Genomic DNA, 21442 nt, shown 5'->3' with positions numbered 1-21442 from the left:
GCAGCATAGTTTGACGCCGGCAGAGAGCAGGTAATGAAGTTAGAGGCCTCACGCCTCCCCCTGCATTTAATTTAAATACCTTGGGGGAAGAGCGTGGGGCCTCTGTAACCGCCGCGCCCCCCTGCCCCCTAGAAAATCTTGCGCCCCCCAGTTTGTGCACCCCCCAGTTTGTGCACCCCTGATATACAGTACAAAAATCCCACACTAGTTGCTTTATGTGTGTGCTTTTAATGAAGCTAATGAAAAAGGTATATAATTTGGAGTAAAGATGTTTTGGGAAATTGATATTGCAAAGATGTTGGGGAGGATTCAAACCTATAAGCAATACATGCCAGGCACTTTGCATATGGACCTGAGCTGTTTTGCAAGCACGAGCAACTGGTCAAACTATATCTTAACACTTTATTCCGTAAAAACAAGTTTCCTACATGCTACTGGCAGGTTTTAAGGATATCCCTGCTTCAGCACAGGTGGGTCAGTCAATGACTGAGACACTGATTGAGCCACCTGTGCTGAAGCAGAGAGATCCCTAATACCTGGCCCGTTGGTGGCCCTTGAGGACTGGGGTTGGTCACCCCTGTGCTAGACATTACCTACAACTAGAGTGTAGTACTGAATACTGTATATTATCAATTACAGTCCACAACTAATTGCTGTTTATTTAATGTGTTGGTTCCATAATGCACAACATTGTTCTACTCTTAAGATTCAGAAATAAGAGTAAACCCTTTTTTGAAACCGTTACATTCTTTTACCGCTGTTAATATTTAATAATTTCCATAATGTCTTGCAGATTTGTTTTACAAATAGTTAAAGTATTATGATGGGGATTTAAAGAGGCAATCCAAGCGCTTTTTTTTTTTTACACAGAATTGAAGCAAGGGGTTTCTTTCGGTGCAGAATCCCATCAATTTCAGCTCATTACAGTACATTACTGGGATCAAGTAATGGCCACTTTTCCCACGCCTAGCGGGCCAATAGGAAGCTGTGACATCATCAGGCCCGACTTCCTATTGGCCCGTGGGATGAGAAAGCTTTAAACTTGAAACCCCAGCTGGAGCGGCAACTGGCACCCCCCTACGAAGGTAAGTATCTCTGGAAGCAGGAGGTCCCGGAGCTGAAATGAATGGGGTTCATCTCCAGCGATCCCCAGCTTCAATACTAAAAAAGCGATTGGATTGCTCCTTTAAAGAACTTTGGGAAAGTACATATCTTTAGAGACAAATACTCCGAATAATGAAAACATGTATATTGTTCTTTGTTTCTGTCTCAGTGGACCACCAACAGACTTACTAAAGACCTCTGTGTGGTTGTTCTTTGGAATTTTCTTTTTTGACAGATCTGGGCAAACTATTTCTTTTCTTTAACACATTTTGTCATCGAGGACAAGAACTGATTTTTTTAACGCATGAACAACCTCTCACGAGGCAGCAGCAGATAGATAAAAACATGCTCACAAGTTGGATGTATTTGCTGATGAATTGATATTTTACATTAACTGGTGTAATATGGAAATCTTCTCAGCACCTGGAAAGAAGTGAGAAAGGTATTCATAACATACTGCTGAATGGTGGCTGAATCTGGATTCCTTGGGGCTGTCTAGAATTACACTTTTTTTTAATGCTGAGTGGCCTTTTACAACTGATTACTTCCAGCAAACTGGCAGATTTGTGATACATTCATTGTATGGTCTCGCTGTTTCGGTTGCATTGAAAGCCATTTGCTCTCAATTTACCAAAAAATCTGATATATAATGAACAAACATTTTTTAAGTACTGTGCAGTTCATGTTTCTGTCTGTTCTGTATTTTATGGGAAGTCGTTATTCCTTATGTATTATATTCGGATATCTTTTAATATTCTCTTTAAACTGACCATGATTAACCATCCGTTTTATTTATAAAGTGATTTGTATTGTATTTGGACCTTCCTAATGCAAAAAGAAATGATTGTATATTTATAGCTGCATGTAAGAGATGTGTGCAGAGGTATGCAATGGAGACTGCTGTTCCTTTAAACACTGCAAACACAAACATAAAAGAAAAAGAGAAATCAGTACACATTTTACTCCAGCCCTATCTAAGCTGATTACCACCCCAAATTATATATATATATATATATATATATATATATATATATATATATATATATATATATATATATATATATATATATATATATACAAATATAACTGTATGTATAACATTGGTTGAATGTGCCTATCTTTAATACATCTGTTGGACATTATATTGAGTGCTGTCTCCTTTCTTGCTGCGTGGACTTGGATTCTCTGGTCTGCCTGGTAAGGAACACTTGTTTTATATATATATATATATATATATATATATATATATATATATATATATATATATATATAGCAACTGTAATTTTATTTTAAAAAAAGAGAGCGAGAGAAGAGAATCATGCCCTATAAATATATTTAAATATATTATAAAGAATCATGCCCTATAAAAATATTGCTGCGTGGTCTTGGATTCTCTGGTCTGCCTGGTAAGGAACACTTGTTATATATATATATATATATATATATATATATATATATATATATATATATATATATATATATATATTTATATATATATATATATATATATATATTTTTATATATATATATATATATATATATATATATATACAGTATATTTACAGTTGCTATATATATATATATAGCAACTGTAAATTTTATTTATAAAAAAAAAGAGAGCGAGAGAAGAGAATCATGCCCTATAAATATAACATTGGTAATTAGCACAAAAGTTAAGTGAAACAAGATTTTTCTTTAAAAATGAATGGGATTTATTTGCCCCCAAGTTACTCCAGTTTGGTCTTGGTATGTAGAGTAAATATTCCTTGCCAGTCATAAGACTAATTCACAGCATGTTGAATATCCTGGGGCCAGTGTCTTACATATAGTTTCTAATATCGATACTTCACGTGCTATCTGTTTAGTGTTAAAGTAAATGTATTCTGTTATGGTGTTGAAAAAAAATGTATATGATAAAGTGGAAAGATTGTAGTGGGGGCAGAGGATGGAGTAATGGGGAGGGGGCAGAGTATAATATATATATACCCAATATATATATATATATATATATATATATATATATATATATATATATATATATATATATATATATATATATATATATATATATATATATATATATATATATATATATATATATATACCCAACAGTCCAAAATAAAGTCTCTTATCTGTATCTGGGGTAACTGTAGGGGAAGGCCTCTCTGTTCTCCTGGGTCAGCATCCTTGTGTGCTATGACACTCTCTGTGTCCAGGTAGAGGGGTCTTGTCCCCTTGTCTTCTGAATGTAATCAAGACCCTCTTTTCCTTAGGTCAGTCCCACTGTGGGCTAAGAAAATCTCTGCAGTCTTTATTTTCCTTGGTCAGCTCCCTTGTGAGCTAAGGAATCTCCTTCCTGTTTCTCAGAACAGGCTTTTTCTGACAGTCATAATCAGCCAGGTGGAGTCTGGTTGATTGCTGGTGTGCAATTAACCAGCACACTGCTGGATTAGAGGCAAGTTTTTCCAACAGTAAAAAGTCCCTGTTGCACTGCAACTAACAGTCCCATAACAAAATTATTTTAATTTCATGTTTTTGCTGTCCATGAAAATGTTACCCTTATGCATTTGGCTAAAGAAAAAGGCGACCTACAGTATAGCACAGCTAAAGTAAACAAAATAGGGCTTTAACAACATATACAGTACCATTTTGGACTTCTTCAAAATGTTATTGACTTGTTTGCCAAAAGAAACATATGGACAGTTTTAGATCTCTGACAATCTTTTATGTTCTCACTTTTTCATCTTGTTCCAACCACTTGTGGTTCTTTTAACCTTTTCAATTACTTATAAACCAACACAGTTATGATTTGTACTTATGCTATGACTACAACATTGTGTGGTACAGGTACAGATGTAGGAAGACTTACTGTCGCCGTGACCGCGAGAGAGTTCGAGATGAAACCCCCTATGAAAATGACCCTGATTGGGTGACCTTTGTACAACAACAGGTGTTCATTCCATTTTCTTTTGTTTGCCAGACGTGCCTGCAACATGTTGCAATGTATTTCAGGGCCATCGTATAATGAAGAGGCTATCTTTCAGTGAAACATTGTTCCCGGCTACATCCTGACTTTTCACTCTTCTCTTCACCTGTTTTACCCTCCTTTACGAAGACACTATTGTCCCTCTGGCTGTCAACCACGACTGAAACTCACTTTATCTTCCCCCCTGTGATCATGCATCGCAATATGTCTGGAGGACATCAAACAACCATGTTGACTTTCTTCATCACTAGTGAATTATCTTCTATTTTAAAGCACAATCCAAGCAGACCATTTTTTTGACATAGCATTGAAGCAGGGGTTCTCCGAAGCTGAACCCATTAATTGCCGTACCAGGGACGCCATGCTCCCCAAGATACTTGCCTCTCCATATGGTGTGCCGGTATCTCAGCGCTGTTTAAAGGTCCTGGTCCAATAGGAAGAAGCACTGGATGACGTCACGGCTTCCTGTAGGCCCGAGGATGTTGGAGCTTTGAATGCCGCCATTACATGAACCATGGCTAACCTAGCCAGAGACCCCCCGTTTCAATGCTATGTAAAAAAGAAACCTACGCTTGGTCAGCTGCTTTAACACTGCTATATCTATTGGAAAATCTATTCTCTTGTCAATACTCACAGATATAATTGATGATGAATTTTTTTTCTCTGACACCTTTCTCAACCAGAGCTCAAAGTATATTTGGTCCAAGGCAAGGTACTGGTTTGGGTCCCCCCATTACTCTGCCTCCCCCCCCCATTACTCTGCCCCTCCCATTACTCTGCCCCCTCCCCATTACTCCATCCTCTGCCCCCACTCCAATCTTTCCACTTTATCATATACATTTTATTTCAACACCATAACGGAATACATTTACTTTAACACTAAACAGATAGCACGTGAAGTATCGATATTAGAAACTATATGTAAGACACTGGCCCCAGGATATTCAACATGCTGTGAATTAGTCTTACGACTGGCAAGGAATATTTACTCTACATACCAAGACCAAACTGGAGTAACTTGGGGGCAAATAAATCCCCGTCATTTTTAAAGAAAAATCTTGTTTCACTTAACTTTTGTGCTAATTACCAATGTTATATTTATAGGGCATGATTCTCTTCTCTCGCTCTCTTTTTTTTTTTTTAAATAAATTTTTTGTCTCCCAACAGCTCGTTTGATCTCCCAAACCCTAACCTCTATGAGGGTTATATATATTGAAGACTGTGCACTGTTTAAGCTGGCACAAGTAATATTATATATATATATATATATATATATATATATATATATATATATAGATATATATAATCAAAAATGAATAGAAGATACCACATTGTACCGCACTCAAATAAAGCTAAAGGATTTACTGGAAAAATAAATAAAAATAATATATATATATACAGCCCAACTCCGTTATAGTGCGGTCCTCGGGGGCCACCCGATCCGACCACGCTATTACTGGGGTCGCGCTAATTAAAAAAAAAAAAAATGGCCGCGCGCCCGATCGGGTGGAGGGAGGAGGGAGGAAAGAGGTGGCCGGCAGCCCTACATGTCCCCCAGCAGCCACCGTAACTTCCCCTAGTAGCCTCACTTCCCCCAGTAGTCCACACCGATCCCCCCCACCAGCCACGCTCCGATCAACCCCCCTGCCAGCCCTGCTCCGACCCGCCAGCTCCGCTCCGTCCCCCCGCCAGCCCGCCAGCTCCGCTCCGACCCCCACCTCCAGACCCGTTCCGCTAGCTCCGCTCTGACACCCCCCCCCCCTCCCGATGCTAGCTCCGCTCAGATCTCAGCAGCAGACACCTGCTGTGTGTGCAGTGTGTTGTGTGTGTGCAGTGAGTGTGTGCAGTGTGCTGTGAGTGTATGCAGTGTGCTGTGAGTGTGTGCAGTGTTTGCTGGTGCTGTTAGTGTGTGTAGTGTGTAGTGTGTAGTGTGTAGTGTGTGTGCAGTGTGCAGTGTGCAGTGTGCAATTTTTTTTTTTTTTTAAATGTAAATTTATTAATTTATTTATTTTTAATTCGGGGTCCATGCTCAAACCGCGTTATAGCGGATCGTGCTATAACGGGGTTGAGCTGTATATATATATATATATATATATATATATATATATATATATATATATATAATATTAAGGTGCGCAAGAAAAATCAAAATAAGTCAATAGATAGGTCCCTAAATGCTTCCACAAAATTCCTAACCTCACACAAAATGAATAGAGGCCACAAATAAACAAACCAATAAATCAAATATAAAATAATATAACCAGTGTTTCAACGGAAGGTGTCCAAGATGGTAACAAAGTCCCAACTCCTTTAAATTCTATAGAGAATGAAGAAAAAGCCACAATAGTGAAGTACTAAAAAGCAATTGTATACACACATAGAAAATTGGCTACTTACAATGTAGCAGATAAAATTGGGCAGTGTGGATGTATATCACCGCACAAACATGACAAATCGGTGTCTCCCTCTCGACTTAGGCCTCGGGCATGGTCAGCGCCTAAGCTGACCCGTGCTGAGGCGCGCTGCTGCTCGGCACTGTGCCCCTGCAGCCGCAATGAGAGCGGCTTAGCAGGGGCTCGCGCATGCTTCCGCACACCTGCGGAAGCGTGTGTCTTAACAAATGTTACGTTTCAGAGCTCGCCGGAGCGCAGGGCTGGTCACGTGAGCGGTTCGCCCAATGAGGGTGAACCAGCTCCGTGACGTCACTGGCCCGCCCCAGACACGCCCACAGACGGCGCACCGCTTTCCCTGAGCCTCAGCGCGCCTCCGCACGGGCGAAGTGTCTATGGACTAAGCCTTAGAAGCGTCCGTCTGCAAGGTTGTTACTCCAGCAGTGCAAACCCTCGATCGGTAATCCAAATCTCGTTATCGTGACGTCAGACGCCGTTATGGGAATCAGTCCGCTGTTTGACTAATATGATTCCACAGTTCTGCAGTCCTTTAATTTGGTCAACGATGGGAGAGTGGATATGGCAAGATAGGGGCACTTACAAGTAAATGCACAGTATATGAACCCTACGCATGTTGTTCCTAGTGTGGGAACATCATCAGGGGTAATAAAAAGTTATCCATGATCATACCTTAAGTACACACACAACAACATCGCCATTGGTTGATTGGGCCAAAACACCTGAAAATCACAGGTTGACCATAATGATCAATTAGCCAAGTAACGTACAATCTTCAAATGAATAAAACAACAAGTACAGTATACAAACATAATTATACACAAACTTTAATTTAATAAATACAATAATGAACAATGATAAATGAACTAATACAAGATAATAAAAATTATATATAAAATACAAAGGACAAGGCCTAAATTAAAAATATAAATAACAAAAAGAAAACCATAACATAATAATAAGTAGACCAATGAGGAAGAATGTAAATTGTATGGAGATATTTATGTGATAAAATAATATAAAAATAAAAGGAAAGAATAAACTGGATTTAATGGAAAACCAATTGTGAGGAGTACAATAGATCATATTCTCTTACTGTGCACCTCAAAACTGGAACAACCTACCGGAGACTCTCACAGCCGCCACCAGTCTAAGTTCTTTCAAAACTAAAGCTGTCCCACATTTTAATCTGGTCTGTAACTGCTACATACACCTATACAAATACATATACGCCTTCCAAAAAATGTTTCCAGGTGTATTTTTACTCCATAGAAAAATATCTAGCGCAACCTCTGGGTTAGAATGACTATAACTACATTATGATGACTAATGAGCAGAAGCTGGCAAATTCTCCTCTACGGGTACAGTTTTTGTGCAGTGAATAGCCACATATTTTGGTATGCACAATGAAGGCATTGTGTGTGCATAAGTGCTTTGAGTCCTTTGGTCAATGTGTCCTTATTCCAGCATATCTGAGTTGCTTGAAATCACTTTAAGAACTTGATGTTTGTCTTTTAAGAGCCCTTCACGACCTGGCGCAGTAGGTGATCCTTGCCTGGTGTTTGTACAGAGACTGTACTCACCACACATTGTCGCAAGCTTTTTCTTGTGGCTGTTTGTGCCGTGATTTTCATTAAAAACTGGCATCTTGCATAAAGAAATGGCAGCGTGATGTTTGGCACGGAGCGCATCTGTGGCTAAGTATTGCACTTAGCATCATTACAAGCCTTAAATGTGCTCATTGAGGGCTCTAATTGCATTTTAAATTGGTTTGTTTTTCAGTTGAATAGAACAGAATGCTTTGGAAGAGAGAAAACAAAGTAAGAAAAAAAATGGCTTTCCTCTAATAAAAACCAGCCATTACTAAAAATCACAACTTCTGCTAAGTAAGGCAGTGTAGTTCATGAACTGTATTTTATTGTGCTAATCATTTTCACTTCAACCAAAGTGTAGTTGTGGCAGGAAACAGTCTTGGTAGTGTTGAACATGGAACATTTGTCACATAATGATGGAGTTATTAGCACTTACAAAAATACAGTACTGTACCTCATCAATCTTCCTGACGTGATTGTAGACATTATTTTACTTGTATATCTTTAAATACTCTTTAACATTTGTCTCCCCTTTTTTGCCTCCATTTTTCAACCTAAGTCTTATAGAAGTCTGGGAATGTAAGATAATCAGTACAAAAAGTGTGTTTCCACAAAGCAAAATATTTAGGAATCCTACTTTTAATTGTTTGTTTTTTTTAGTAGACCTTACAGTACATTCAGTAATTGGAGTGAGAACAGTAGGATTCTGAGGTCTTTGATATAAAACATATTATTTATCAGACAGAACTTAGTGATGTGAAATAGAGTTTGGCAATATACTAATATGATAATAATATTGTGCTAATTAAAGCAGAAATATTACTTTCCAACTTTTTTTATTTGTTTATTATTTGTATATGTAAAGCATGCGACAATGTACAGTAGAATTGTATTTTCTTACCTAAGATGGCAAGCGTGTGGTGCTCCAGTTATAAGTGTGTCAAAATCCTGATTGTGTGCCTAACCTAATGGCAGCTTCAGTCCGCTACAATGTATCCTTATATTACTAAGGTAACATTATCTATTGTTACAGTTTGCAGCTCAATCTGCTGGGAATATGTGCAACACATTTTCCCAAACAGGAAAGTGTTGCAGCGATCTTGCACTGCTTGGGAGGTGGGCAAAAAGCTGCGATGGAAATCAAAGGATGCTTTAAAACTCATTAAAATTTTCATTGAGTTGAATTAAAAAAACAAAAAACTACAAATACAGTCACTATTATCTAATACTACCGGCCTGATTTATTTAATTTAAAACATAAAATGTCACGTTTTGCTGCTTTAATGCAAGCTCAAATTGATTTTTATTATCGCTGTTATATGCTCAGTCACCCATTGTCTTAGGGAAGCTAATGACTTGCAGTTTAAGGGGCAGCAGCTTCAACGAAAGCAGAGCTGCCAATATAAATGGGATTTGTGATGCCCTCTTTCACACATCACTCGTGGAAGCAGAACACCTCCTTTTCCTGTAGGATCTACCGAAAATCCATATTGTTCAGGCATAGGGTGATTTATCTTAAAATTCAATTTATTTAAAAATACTTGTAATTTGTAATACATCTTTCAATGAAATACCTTAAACATGTACTTAAATATATATTTTAAGATGAAAAAAAGTCTAATGAATGTTGTCTTTTTTTCTTATTGAACATACATTTATAGTGATAGATAACGTTATCTTAAAACATTTCCAAGTATCGATCTTGGGGTGTTTGTTTTTAAATTATTATTATTGTTTAACCCTAATGTGCATTCTATTTCTACATACAGTATGTAATGTGACCCATACTTGAGATAGTGAATGTTTAATGCCATGAGTGTGTATAGGCCGTTTGTTTGTGTATACCAGGTATTGTGTGTATTATTACTACAGTGTTACTAAAATGTGTTAAACTATTGTTTTCATATGTTTCTTCTTTCTCCCCCCCCCCTATCTCTTTTTAGGACGGAGGAATGATGGAATGGCTATAAACATGGATTCCTGTGGAGGTGCACAGACCTCTCACTCCAGTATCACCCTGTTGTTTTTACATCTGTTTTTTACATTAGGCAGTGGTGTGGAAGGAACATCACCACACATTTTCCAGTTCACACACCCAACGTACAATGCCACTGTGTATGAAAATTCCGCTGCCAGGACATATCTCAACAGCCAAACCAAAATTGGCATCAAGTTGGCAAACCTTTCGTGGGATATCAAATACAGGATAATGTCTGGAGATGAAGAAGGCTTTTTTAAAGCAGAAGAAGTTGCGATTGGAGACTTTTGTTTTCTCAGAATAAGAACGAAAGGGGGAAATTCTGCGATACTGAACAGAGAAATTCAAGACAACTATTTATTAACAATCAAAGCTTCAGTGAGAGGAGAGGACTTGGAAGCTTGGACAAAAGTAAATGTACAAGTTTTAGACATGAATGACTTGAGACCTTTATTTTCACCAACAACATATTCTGTAACGATAGCAGAAAGTACTCCTTTGAGGACTAGTATTGCACAGGTTACAGCTACGGATGCTGATATTGGATCCAATGGCGAATTTTATTACTATTTCAAAAACAAAGTCGATCTGTTCTCAGTTCATCCCACTAGTGGAGTCGTGTCATTAAGTGGACGTTTGAACTATGATGACAAGAATAGATATGACCTTGAAGTTTTGGCTGTAGATCGTGGCATGAAATTGTATGGAAACAATGGAGTAAGCAGTACTGCCAAACTTTATGTTCACATTGAACGTATAAATGAACATGCTCCCACAGTCACTGTGGTAACTCACATTCCATCCTTGTTGGACATAGATCCTACGTATGCCATTGTTACCGTTGATGACATTGATGAGGGTGCTAATGGAGACATTGAATCAGTCTCAATTGTAACAGGAGATCCTTTACAACAATTTATCTTGGTAAAAGAAGGGAAATGGATTAATGAATATAAAATCAAAGAAAAAAATCCAGTTGATTGGGGAAACTTTCCTTATGGACACAATCTTACTCTTCAAGCAAAAGACAAAGGATCTCCCCAGAAGCTTTCTGCCGTTAAAATGGTGCATATTGCTAGTCCTAGAAAAGAGAAGACCAATGCACTGTTTGAAAAGGATGTCTACGAAGTTACAATCAGTGAATTCTCTCCTCCTGGAGTTGTGGTAGCTGTAGTTAAAGTGCAACCTGAAACGGTATCCATGGAATACAAAATATCCGACAGTGAAGATTCTGAATACTTTAAGATTAATGCTAGAACAGGTCTAATCACCACTGTGCGCCATTTGAACATCCAAGGAAAGGATAAATATGAGTTACAAGTAATGCAAAAAGACAGTGATCTTAAAGCACAAGTAGTTATCAAATTAGAAGATGCCAATGATAATACACCAGAGTTCCAACAACTTTCATACGAGTCATTTGTCAATGAAAGTGTCCCTGTTGGTACTAGTGTTCTATCAGTTTCAGCTTTTGACAAAGACAGAGGAGAAAATGGGTACATCACATACAGCATTGCTAGTCTGAATACTTTGCCTTTTACCATAAACCAGTTTACTGGGACCGTTAGTACATCTGACATTTTGGATTTTGAGTCATCTCCAGAAAGTTACAGGTTTATTGTAAGAGCTTCAGACTGGGGGTCACCATATCGTCACGAGAAGGAAGTAAATGTTACTGTCCATGTAGGAAATGTCAATGATAACAAACCTTTATTTGAAAAGGTAGCCTGTCAGGGAATAATATCGTTTGAATTTCCCATTAGTGGCCACATCACTGCAGTTTCTGCAATAGATATAGACGAATTAGAGCTAGTGAAGTATAAAATAATGTCTGGCAACGAGCAAGGGTTCTTCTATTTAAATCCAGACACTGGTGTTTTACAACTCAAGAAGTCTTTTGTTAATTCCGGTCTGAGAAATAGCAACTTTGCTCTCAGGATCACTGCTACAGATGGTGAAAACTTTGCAGACCCTATGTATGTTAATATTACAGTTGTACATGGAAAAGTGTCTTCAAAAAGCTTTACTTGTAAAGAAACCAGAGTTGCCCAAAAACTAGCCGAGAAGCTTCTAAAAAAGTCTAGAGCAAATGTCAAGTTGAATTATGAAGACAGTTTATTTGATTATTATTCTGTGAACAGACAGCCACCCCAGTTTGACAAATCATTCCCTTCAGATGTATCTGTGAAAGAGGACTTTCCAGTTGGTTCCTCCATACTTAGAATTCAAGCTACTGATACAGATTTTGGATTTAATGGAAAGGTTCTTTACACAATCTCTGATGGCAATACAGATAGTTGCTTTACTATTGATATGGAAACAGGGCAACTTAAAGTCATGATGCCAATGGATCGAGAAATGGCAGATACATATCTTCTTAATATCTCCGTTTATGATTTAGGCAATCCCCAGAAATCTTCATGGAGATTATTGACAATACATGTAAATGATGCAAATGATAATAGTCCAGTTTTCTTACAAGAAAGTTATTCAGTAAACACTTTAGAAAGTACTAGCATTGGGACGGAGTTGATTCAAGTAGAAGCTAGAGATAAAGATTTGGGAGCAAATGGTGAAGTCACTTATTCCGTTTTAACAGACACAAGGACATTTGCAATTAACAGCTCTAGTGGAGTAGTGTATGTGGCTGACCAGCTGGACAGGGAGTTTAAGGCCAACTATACCTTAAAAATTGAGGCTAGAGACAAAGCAGAAAATGGTCAACAGCTATTCTCAGTGGTTAATCTGAAAATCTACCTAGATGATGTCAATGATTGTTCTCCAGTTTTCATACCTACTAGCTACAGTGCTAAGGTACTTGAAGATCTGCCAGTTGGTACTGTCATATCATGGCTTGAAACCCAAGATCCCGATCTTGGCTTAGGAGGTCAAGTACGTTACTCGTTGGTAAATGACTACAATGGAAGGTTTGAAATTGATAAAACCAGTGGAGCTATTCGTTTGAACAAGGAACTAGACTATGAAAAACAACAATTTTACAATTTAACTGTACGTGCTAAAGACAAGGGACGACCAGTTTCTCTTTCTTCTGTTTCATTCGTGGAGGTTGAAGTAGTCGATGTCAATGAAAATCTCCACACACCATACTTTTCAGATTTTGCAATAACTGGATCTATAAGGGAAAATTCACAGATCGGAACAAGTGTTTTACAAGTAATGGCAAGAGATGAAGATAATGGAAGGGATGGTGAGATACAATACTCTATTAGGGATGGCAGTGGTCTAGGGAGATTCAGCATTGATGAAGAAACTGGTAAGTGTCTCAAAATTGCTTTCTCTTTAGACAAATACAGTACTGATTTAAATTACACTGTGTTTCTATGTCTTTTGCTGGGAAATGTAAGGTACCACAATTGCATAATGGACATTTCACAAGTAGCCATGTTTATTTGAACAAATTACTTTAGGTTGTGTCCCATATAACCAAGATATTTGTTAGCTACTGTAGTTAGATAGTTAATTAAAAAAATACTTTTGCCTATAGACTTAAACGAATGTAAAAGGTTTTGTGTTTTTGTATTTATATAGAACCAATTATTTCTGATAATGGGATCAATACATTTCTTCCTTATTCTGGTAATAGCAATCCAATTTCTCAATGGACCAACATGCTTGATTCCTATGTTTAACCTATTTGGCATATACTTATATACATTTCCTTTCTAAAAGATTTTCTGTTCATCTGATCAAGTGTATTTTCATACGATTTATTAGAAATAGTTTATGGTGATAAATTATAATATAGCTGAGTTCAGCTTGTTGTAGCTACAGTATGCTTACAACACCAAAAAAAAACAGCTAAACATACAACATACAAAAGAGTTTAATTGTAAATCATGGAATATGCAGATGAATGCAATCAGAATACCAAACTATTTATGGGTTATTCCAGATGTAATGTTAATTAATGAAAGTGGTCTTATCAAATAATATTTAAATCAGAAAAAAAGTCATCTAGAAGCATGTCTTCGTGCTGATTATGTTAAGCAAGGTGAAATAATAGGAGTAATGGCATTTTTTCTTGCTTCATTTAGTCTTCAATTACTCACATATTCCCACATACAGGTACAGCGCTATGGGCAGTGCGATCGCCTATTGGAGGCGCGCAGGTAGAGTAGTGAAATAGGTGAACAAAAGAAAAGTGCGCAACAACAATATATAAATAACGTGATGAATGTGATACAATTAAATAGGTGACCTTGTGTATAGTATGAATATTTATGGAGCGTCTGCAGCTGTGACACCAGGGATGGCTCTGGTCCCCCCTAAATGCACACAAAAAAACAAGAAACACAGCGCACAACGCTCATAGTGCATTAAATGATATCTTTAGTAACCAAAATAAGAAGGTAAGTATTGTGCGTACATAAAACAAAATTTAAACAAGCATTTCAGGGTTATTGTTACCCAAGCACCAACGGACGCCTGTGATGGTCTCGTGGCTCTCTCCTTCTCACTCCAACAACCTCGATGTAGGGCCTGGAAAATCTCCACTCCAAACGCTGGTGTTTTGGCCTCTCGCCTTAGGGAAAGGCTAGTGCAGCTTCAGCAGTCCAGAAAAAGACCTCCGCTTATATGCGTTGTGCCCGTCACTGCATAAATCTCGTGTATAACGGAGCAGCGGAGTACACGCGGTTTTGCGTCCTGGTCGAGAGCTTCTTCCGGGTCTGTGACGTCACAAGATCGCGAGACTTCGTCGCAAGTCTGCAGGACACCGGATCAGTTCTCTGGGAGTGCTGGGATGTAGAGGGTTCGCAAATGTCATCAATCCTACGCGTTTCGAAACCACAGAGGGTCTCTTCATCAGGGAATAAAGACTTATGTGTCTATTGGCATTTTATACCCCTCCAGCGTCACTGATTAGTCCCTCAATTAGGGTTTGAACCAATCGCAACGCAACGGGGAGGAGTCAGAAAGCTCCATGGCAACAGAGAATGCATCCTAACAAAAAAACTAAAAACAACTTTATTTACACATATAATAACAAACAATTTCAAAAAGAGGACTCTAAAATAAAGAGAAAAGAATTAGTACACACTAATATTTGTAGATGTGTTGGAATATATATAGTGATTCTAAGAACCACCAACAGAATTATATTCGAAAAAGAAGCACGAGCTAAAAAATCAATAGATACCTTAAAACCATAAATTAATGAAATGTTAAAAAAAAATTTCTTTAAAAGCTTAATATATAAAATATACCAGCTCAGAATATAAATGTAATTTCTAAATACATGACCTAGCTATATCACCAGTGTGAGGTGGTCAGTAAAGGGACCATATATCTATATCCTCATTGAGACCTCCCGGATATAATGTGCCCAATTTATATATCCAGAAGGTCTCTTGAAAGGATAAATCCTTAACCCTATCCCCACCCCTTCTGCTCCTGGGCACGTGTTTGATACCCTTAAAGCGCAGGGATATGGGGTCTTTATTGTGATGTAAGGCATAGTGCTTAGAGAGGCTATGAGTTAACAGACCATGTTTTATGTTTCGTATATGTTCTTGTATACGTGTTTTTAATTGGCGTTTAGTGCGCCCTACATAGAACAAGCCACACGGGCATTCAATTAAATATACAATATGATCCGAATTACAATTAATAAAATCAGATATTTCATAAATTTCCTCAGTTTTTGGACACACAAGAGTTTTGCTATTAGAGTGTAAGTGTTTGCACACTGAACATTTTCCACATTTGAAGTTTCCACAAGGTTTTTTAATATTTAACCATCTTTTTTCTCCCACAGGTGTAGTTTTAATATTTATGTCACTAGGGGACAGAGCATTCTTTAGATTTTTTGCTCTTCTATAAATAAACCTTGGGAACTTAGAAATGTGTGTTCCCAAAATTGGGTCATTTGACAGGATTGACCAGTGCTTCTTTACAATCCTCTCTATATGTGAAGTCATGGAATTATAATTTGTAATAAAAGCGACATTACATTTTTCCTCACTTATAATTTGTTTCTTTTGATGTTTCGTTTTTGGAACGAGCATTTGATTCCTATCTATTTTTCTCACCCTATCAAGATCATCAGTAAGTTTTTTGAGGGGATAACCTCTTTCTAGGAATCTTGAGGTTAAGTCACCCGCCTGTTTTTCAAAGTCTGTGTCCAAACTACAGTTTTTTCTCAACCTGTAAAATTGGCCCCCAGGTATATTTTGAATCCAAGATTTTTTATGGTTACTTGAGGCCATCAGGAGGTTATTTGAATCCACTTCCTTGAAATAAGTTTTACTTATAAGGTTTCCCTCATCAGACACCCTCAAATTCAAATCTAAGAAGTTAATTTCCTTGACACTTTCCACATGGGTAAATGTCAAGTTTCTGGTGTTATTGTTTATATACTTCAAAAAAAGGCTTACAGAATGTTGGTCCCCATCCCACAGACATATAATGTCGTCTATAAAGCGACGCCAAATAATGATATTTCCTCTAAAGGGATTGTTATTAAGGATGCACTTATGCTCCCATTCTCCCATATACAGGTTTGCGAAACTGGGGGCAAATCTAGTGCCCATCGCAGTTCCGCAAACCTGCAGGAAAAATTCCTCCAGAAACATAAAATAATTATGTTTCAGGATAAAGTTGATGGAATCCAGGATGAAGTTTTTGTTTAAATCATGTAATTCGGCATCGCTAGATAGAAAAAAATTTACCGATGCTAGGCCCTGTTGATGTGGTATATTAGTGTATAGGGCCTGCACATCACAAGTTAACCATCTATATGAATCCTTCCACTTTAAGTTTTGTAACAAGTTGAGCAATGACGTGGAGTCCCTTAGATGGGAGGGGAGTTTTTCGACATAGGGTTGCAAAAAGTGGTCAACATACTGGGACAAATTGGCTGTTAAACTATCTATACCTGAAATTATTGGTCTGCCTGGGGGATTTGTTATTGATTTGTGGGTTTTTGGGAGGTGATAAAATATCGGGATCTTGGGGGAACTTGTAAACATTTACAAGTTTACAAGACATTTACAAGTTCCCCCAAGATCCCGATATTTTATCACCTCCCAAAAACCCACAAATCAATAACAAATCCCCCAGGCAGGTTTACAGAGGCCCCTGCGTTCTTCCCGAAGACATTTAAATTAATGCCGGGGGAGCTGCAAGGCCTCTATAAACCTTACTTACCTTGATTCAGACGCTCCTGGTGACGCGTCGCCATGGCAACACGGTATAAAATGACGCCACGGGGTCATAGCAACGTGACGTCATGACGCCAGGACATATGAATCAAGGTAAAGGGGGGGGGGCGCGATGAGAGGGGGAAGCCAGCAGGGGGCGCAGGGGAAAAAGATTGCGCCCCCCTGAGTTAGATCATAGTGCAAGTAGTAACACAAATTGGTCTAGGGTACATTTTTTGGAGCATGAGTGACTGAATATGGTCTAATGCCACCAATTGCACTGCCATTTAAGTCAAATTCTGTCCGCTTTTACTTTTAAGGTTTTATTCAGTGTGGTCTGCAGCAGCCAATTGAATAAGGCCCAAAAGCTATAATGCAATGAGAATATTCAGTCTCAAATCAGGGTAAATGTGAAACTATTGCGTAAAATGTAGGAGTAATTGAAACCATTCTGTAGTTTTAGTAATCAGGCAACGCAAACAGGTAACAGAAAGAGTTAATAAATAATACATAACTAAGGACTTACAAAATAAATGTAGCTATGAAGCAAAAGTTCAGATGTTAATGTCGAGTACTATTTAGCAGCCCAAAATCATGAGCTGAGTCAGCGTAGTAGTTTGGATACATGCCTATAAAGATTTGTGTAAAAGGCATTTGGCAATATGATCTCTGATACTAGAAGTCATTAGTGAATTGCTATTCGGCTAGTGGCAGCTTCAACACCCTTGAATGATTAATCTTCTAGCTAGCTCCAGAGAGTCACATATTGAATTACTTTACACTGACAGTGCTGTTTATTTACTATTGGTTCAGTTCATGTGCTTATTATGAAGTGGCCATTGCTTTTAGGGTAAAGGTTTGCCACAAATCCGGATGTGTCACTTGTTATTAGCGAAGGACTATAATGACAACAGTCGCCAAATGCAGTGTGTCTACTTTATGGAATTTTTTGACCAGCACCTTTATGTCTTGTCCCTTTATTGAAATAAAACCACATAAAGAAGGGACCGGTGAGGTTTCAAAAGCTCTGATCACGCTATTACACATGTATACGAACCTGATTGTAGGTATCGCAACCTGCAACAAACTCTGTACTTATAACATTATTAGTAAATTACATAAAGGTGCAAAATAATACATTTAGCATCTTGAACATGTTTGTTGAATTGATAAATGTGCAAAGAGGTAGTGTAATAATGTAAAAAAAAATTGACAATGTTCATTTCACATTGTTGTGAAAATGAAAAAAACAATATAACTATATACAGTGGGCAGTGTGTGTTGCAGCAGGGTCTCTAACAGTGGACTCATTGCATAAACACACTCGGAATTCACAGAACTGTAATGCTCACGATCAGTTCCACGTAACATCTTTATTATTTGCAACTGGCTGAAGCACTTTCTTTGTTACAACAATGTCAATGAGCTCACATTTTCTGAAGTGCTTTTCATACATTGATCTTCAGCAACATCAGGTGATATTACTACTTTGAGCACCCTTACAATATAGTAACCCTGCACTCAACATTGAGAAAGCGTCAACTCAATGTGCTAACATGGATTAAACTCAATGCACATGCATTGCTAATGTGTGGCATATATAAAGTAATGCATCAAAAGACTAATGAATATATTTTGTGTAGTGAAAATGGTTTCACAGATATCCATTACTTAAGGATTTGTGGGTGTTTTTTTTTTTTTTATACACTTTCAAATAGAATGAAAATCCCAAAAGAGGGTATTAGGCTTACTGCTTGAAAAGCATTGACTTTTCGACATTAAATCAATTGAAGTGTTAAAGATGCTGATTGCCCCTCATTACTTTTATAATTTGAGTCATTTGAAATTAAAATGAGTTTTACATTTATGAACTTGCAGTAAACTAGGACCAAATGTGCTTGGAGTGAGAACAATATAGGGAGGCAAAAAATGATATTCAAATACTGGACAGCTAAATCAAAACCAGCTTGTGAATAAATTACTCAAGTCAATAACTCAAAGAGCTACTGTTATCCAATAACAGGTATAATTGTAACCCAAACACAACAGGATTGTTTTCAGGAGGATATAGTAAAAGAAAGTAGAAAAGCTGAAGGCAAAATAGTTCATGTATTTGTATTTCTACCTGGCCAGTAGTGAGTGGAGAGCAAGGGATAAAGTGGGACAGCTAACTATGAAGCTCTTAGACCTGGGGGGACTACGGAATAAAGAAATCCACATGTTCTCGTGGGTTGGGAGGCTTAGCTTTTCAAACAAGTGAAAAAGTTCTGTATATACAATATTATACATATACTGTATAAATAAAAACACCTTGTGAGCACCCCCCTCTCATCCTCACTCCATGTATTTTCCCCCCACCTCTTTGCCCCTCCCTCATCTCTCTTCCCTCCTTCCCCCACCTCTCCTAAACCCCTATTGCCCCCATCCCTACCCTCCTGCTCCCAACCTACCCTCTCTGCCACAACCCCCTCTCTCTCTGTCTCTCCCCCCCCCCTCCTCCACAAGATGGAGACACAAGACAGACAGACACAGAAGACACAGGACAGAGATAGAGAGTCACAGGAGATAGAGGTCAGAGACAGTCACAGAGGAAACAGGTCAGAGACAGTCACAGAAGGTACAGGGCAGAGACAGAACAAAGTAGTTATTTCAGGTGTGCTCCTTTTTGTGTACGTGCCTCTCTAGATGTGGTTTCAAGGTTGCTTTGAGGGGATATATACAGCACTTGGGACTCTCTCCCTTTGCATCTGCCTCTCTCTCCCCTCCTACCCCACAGGTATAATAAGAGTCATGTAACGCTAACACAAGGCTGTGCTAACTTAACAAGTCATTAAGCCTATTCTAATGAGAAAACTACCACCTGTTAATTTTGCTTATAATTAGCTTTGTGGATTGGCGTCAACCTCAGGGAACATAACGTCCGATACTGTTTTTGATAACATGACGTTATGAGCCCTGATTTAAAACAGCTTTGTGGATCTGGGCCTAAAAGATACCACAGCATATACAGGGAATACATTATAAAAAGGAGACACAATACGTTATATCCAAACCTCATGTCAAAGCAATCCTGTTTCTTTGTTTAAAGAAGCTTTCTCAATATATATATATATATATATCTATAGATATATAGATAGCAAATAAAAATATTGCTTGTGAGCACATTCACATGTCTTAGACAGGTCTGCAACCCTGCTTTTCACCATTATTTCCAGCTCTTCCACTGCAGCAAGGGATTCTGGGAAATGACATGCAAATGAGCACAGGAGATAATGATGAAATCCAGGGTTACAGACCTGTCTGAGACATGTGATGTGCTCACAAATGGTATTTTTATTTGCTGTATTTTACAATACAAAGAAGGATTCGAAGTAATTTTTAAAAAAAATGCAAGATTTCTGGAACCAACGGGCTCCCAAAGTAATAGTTACATAGTAGATGAGGTTGAAAAAAGACTTCCGTCCATCAAGTTCAACCTATGCTAAATTTAGACAACAGATACTTTATCCTATATCTATACTTATTGATCCAGAGGAAGGCAAACAAAAAACCCCATTAAGGGGGGAAATTAATTCCGTCCTGACTCCAAGAATTGGCAATCGGATTAATCCCTGGATCAACATCCTTCCCATGTATACTTATTTGGTATATCCCTGTATACCTTTCCCATCTAAAAAGATGTCCAACCTTTTTTTGAACAAATCTATTGTATCTGCCATCACAGTCTCCATGGGTAATGAATTCCACATTTTAACTGCCCTTACTGTAAAGAACCCTTTCCTTTGTTGCTGGTGAAATTTCCTTTCCTCCAACATTAAGGGATGGCCCGAGTCCTTTGTACTGCCCGTGGGATGAATAGTTCTTTTGAAAGCTCCTTGTATTGTCCCTGAATATATTTGTATATAGTTATCATATCCCCTCTTAGACGCCTCTTTTCTAATGTAAATAAATCTAATTTAGCTAGCCTCTCCTCATAAGTTAGAATGTCCATCCCCTTTATTAATTTGGTGGCTCTTCTCTGCACTCTCTCTAGTTCCATAATGTCTTTTCTTAGGATTGGTGCCCAAAATTGTACTCCATATTCAAGATGTGGTCTTACTAATGCTTTGTAAAGGGGCATAATTATGTTTACTTCCCTTCCATCCATTGCCCGTTTGATGCAAGATAAGATCTTGTTTGCCTTTGCAGCTACTGCATGACATTGGGCACTATTG

The 21442-nt window shown here is 38.0% G+C and overlaps 1 protein-coding gene across 7 annotated transcripts in view; it reads left to right on the top strand.

The window, feature by feature from the left end:
* FAT3 (FAT atypical cadherin 3) overlaps positions 1-21442 on the top strand; it is a 555353-nt gene that overhangs the window by 134733 nt on the left and 399178 nt on the right. For all 7 annotated transcript variants that reach the window (XM_075592531.1, XM_075592536.1, XM_075592534.1 and 4 more), the window contains exon 2: positions 10034-13342. In XM_075592531.1, coding sequence (XP_075448646.1) covers positions 10051-13342 — 3292 coding nt within the window. In that variant the 5' untranslated portion in view covers positions 10034-10050. The remainder of the gene's footprint in view (positions 1-10033; positions 13343-21442) is intronic.

The sequence above is a fragment of the Ascaphus truei genome, chromosome 3, assembly GCF_040206685.1.
Source record: "Ascaphus truei isolate aAscTru1 chromosome 3, aAscTru1.hap1, whole genome shotgun sequence".
Classification (NCBI taxonomy): Eukaryota; Metazoa; Chordata; class Amphibia; order Anura; family Ascaphidae; genus Ascaphus; species Ascaphus truei.
Note: the sequence above shows the minus strand (reverse complement) of the source record. Positions and strands in the feature narration are given on the sequence as shown.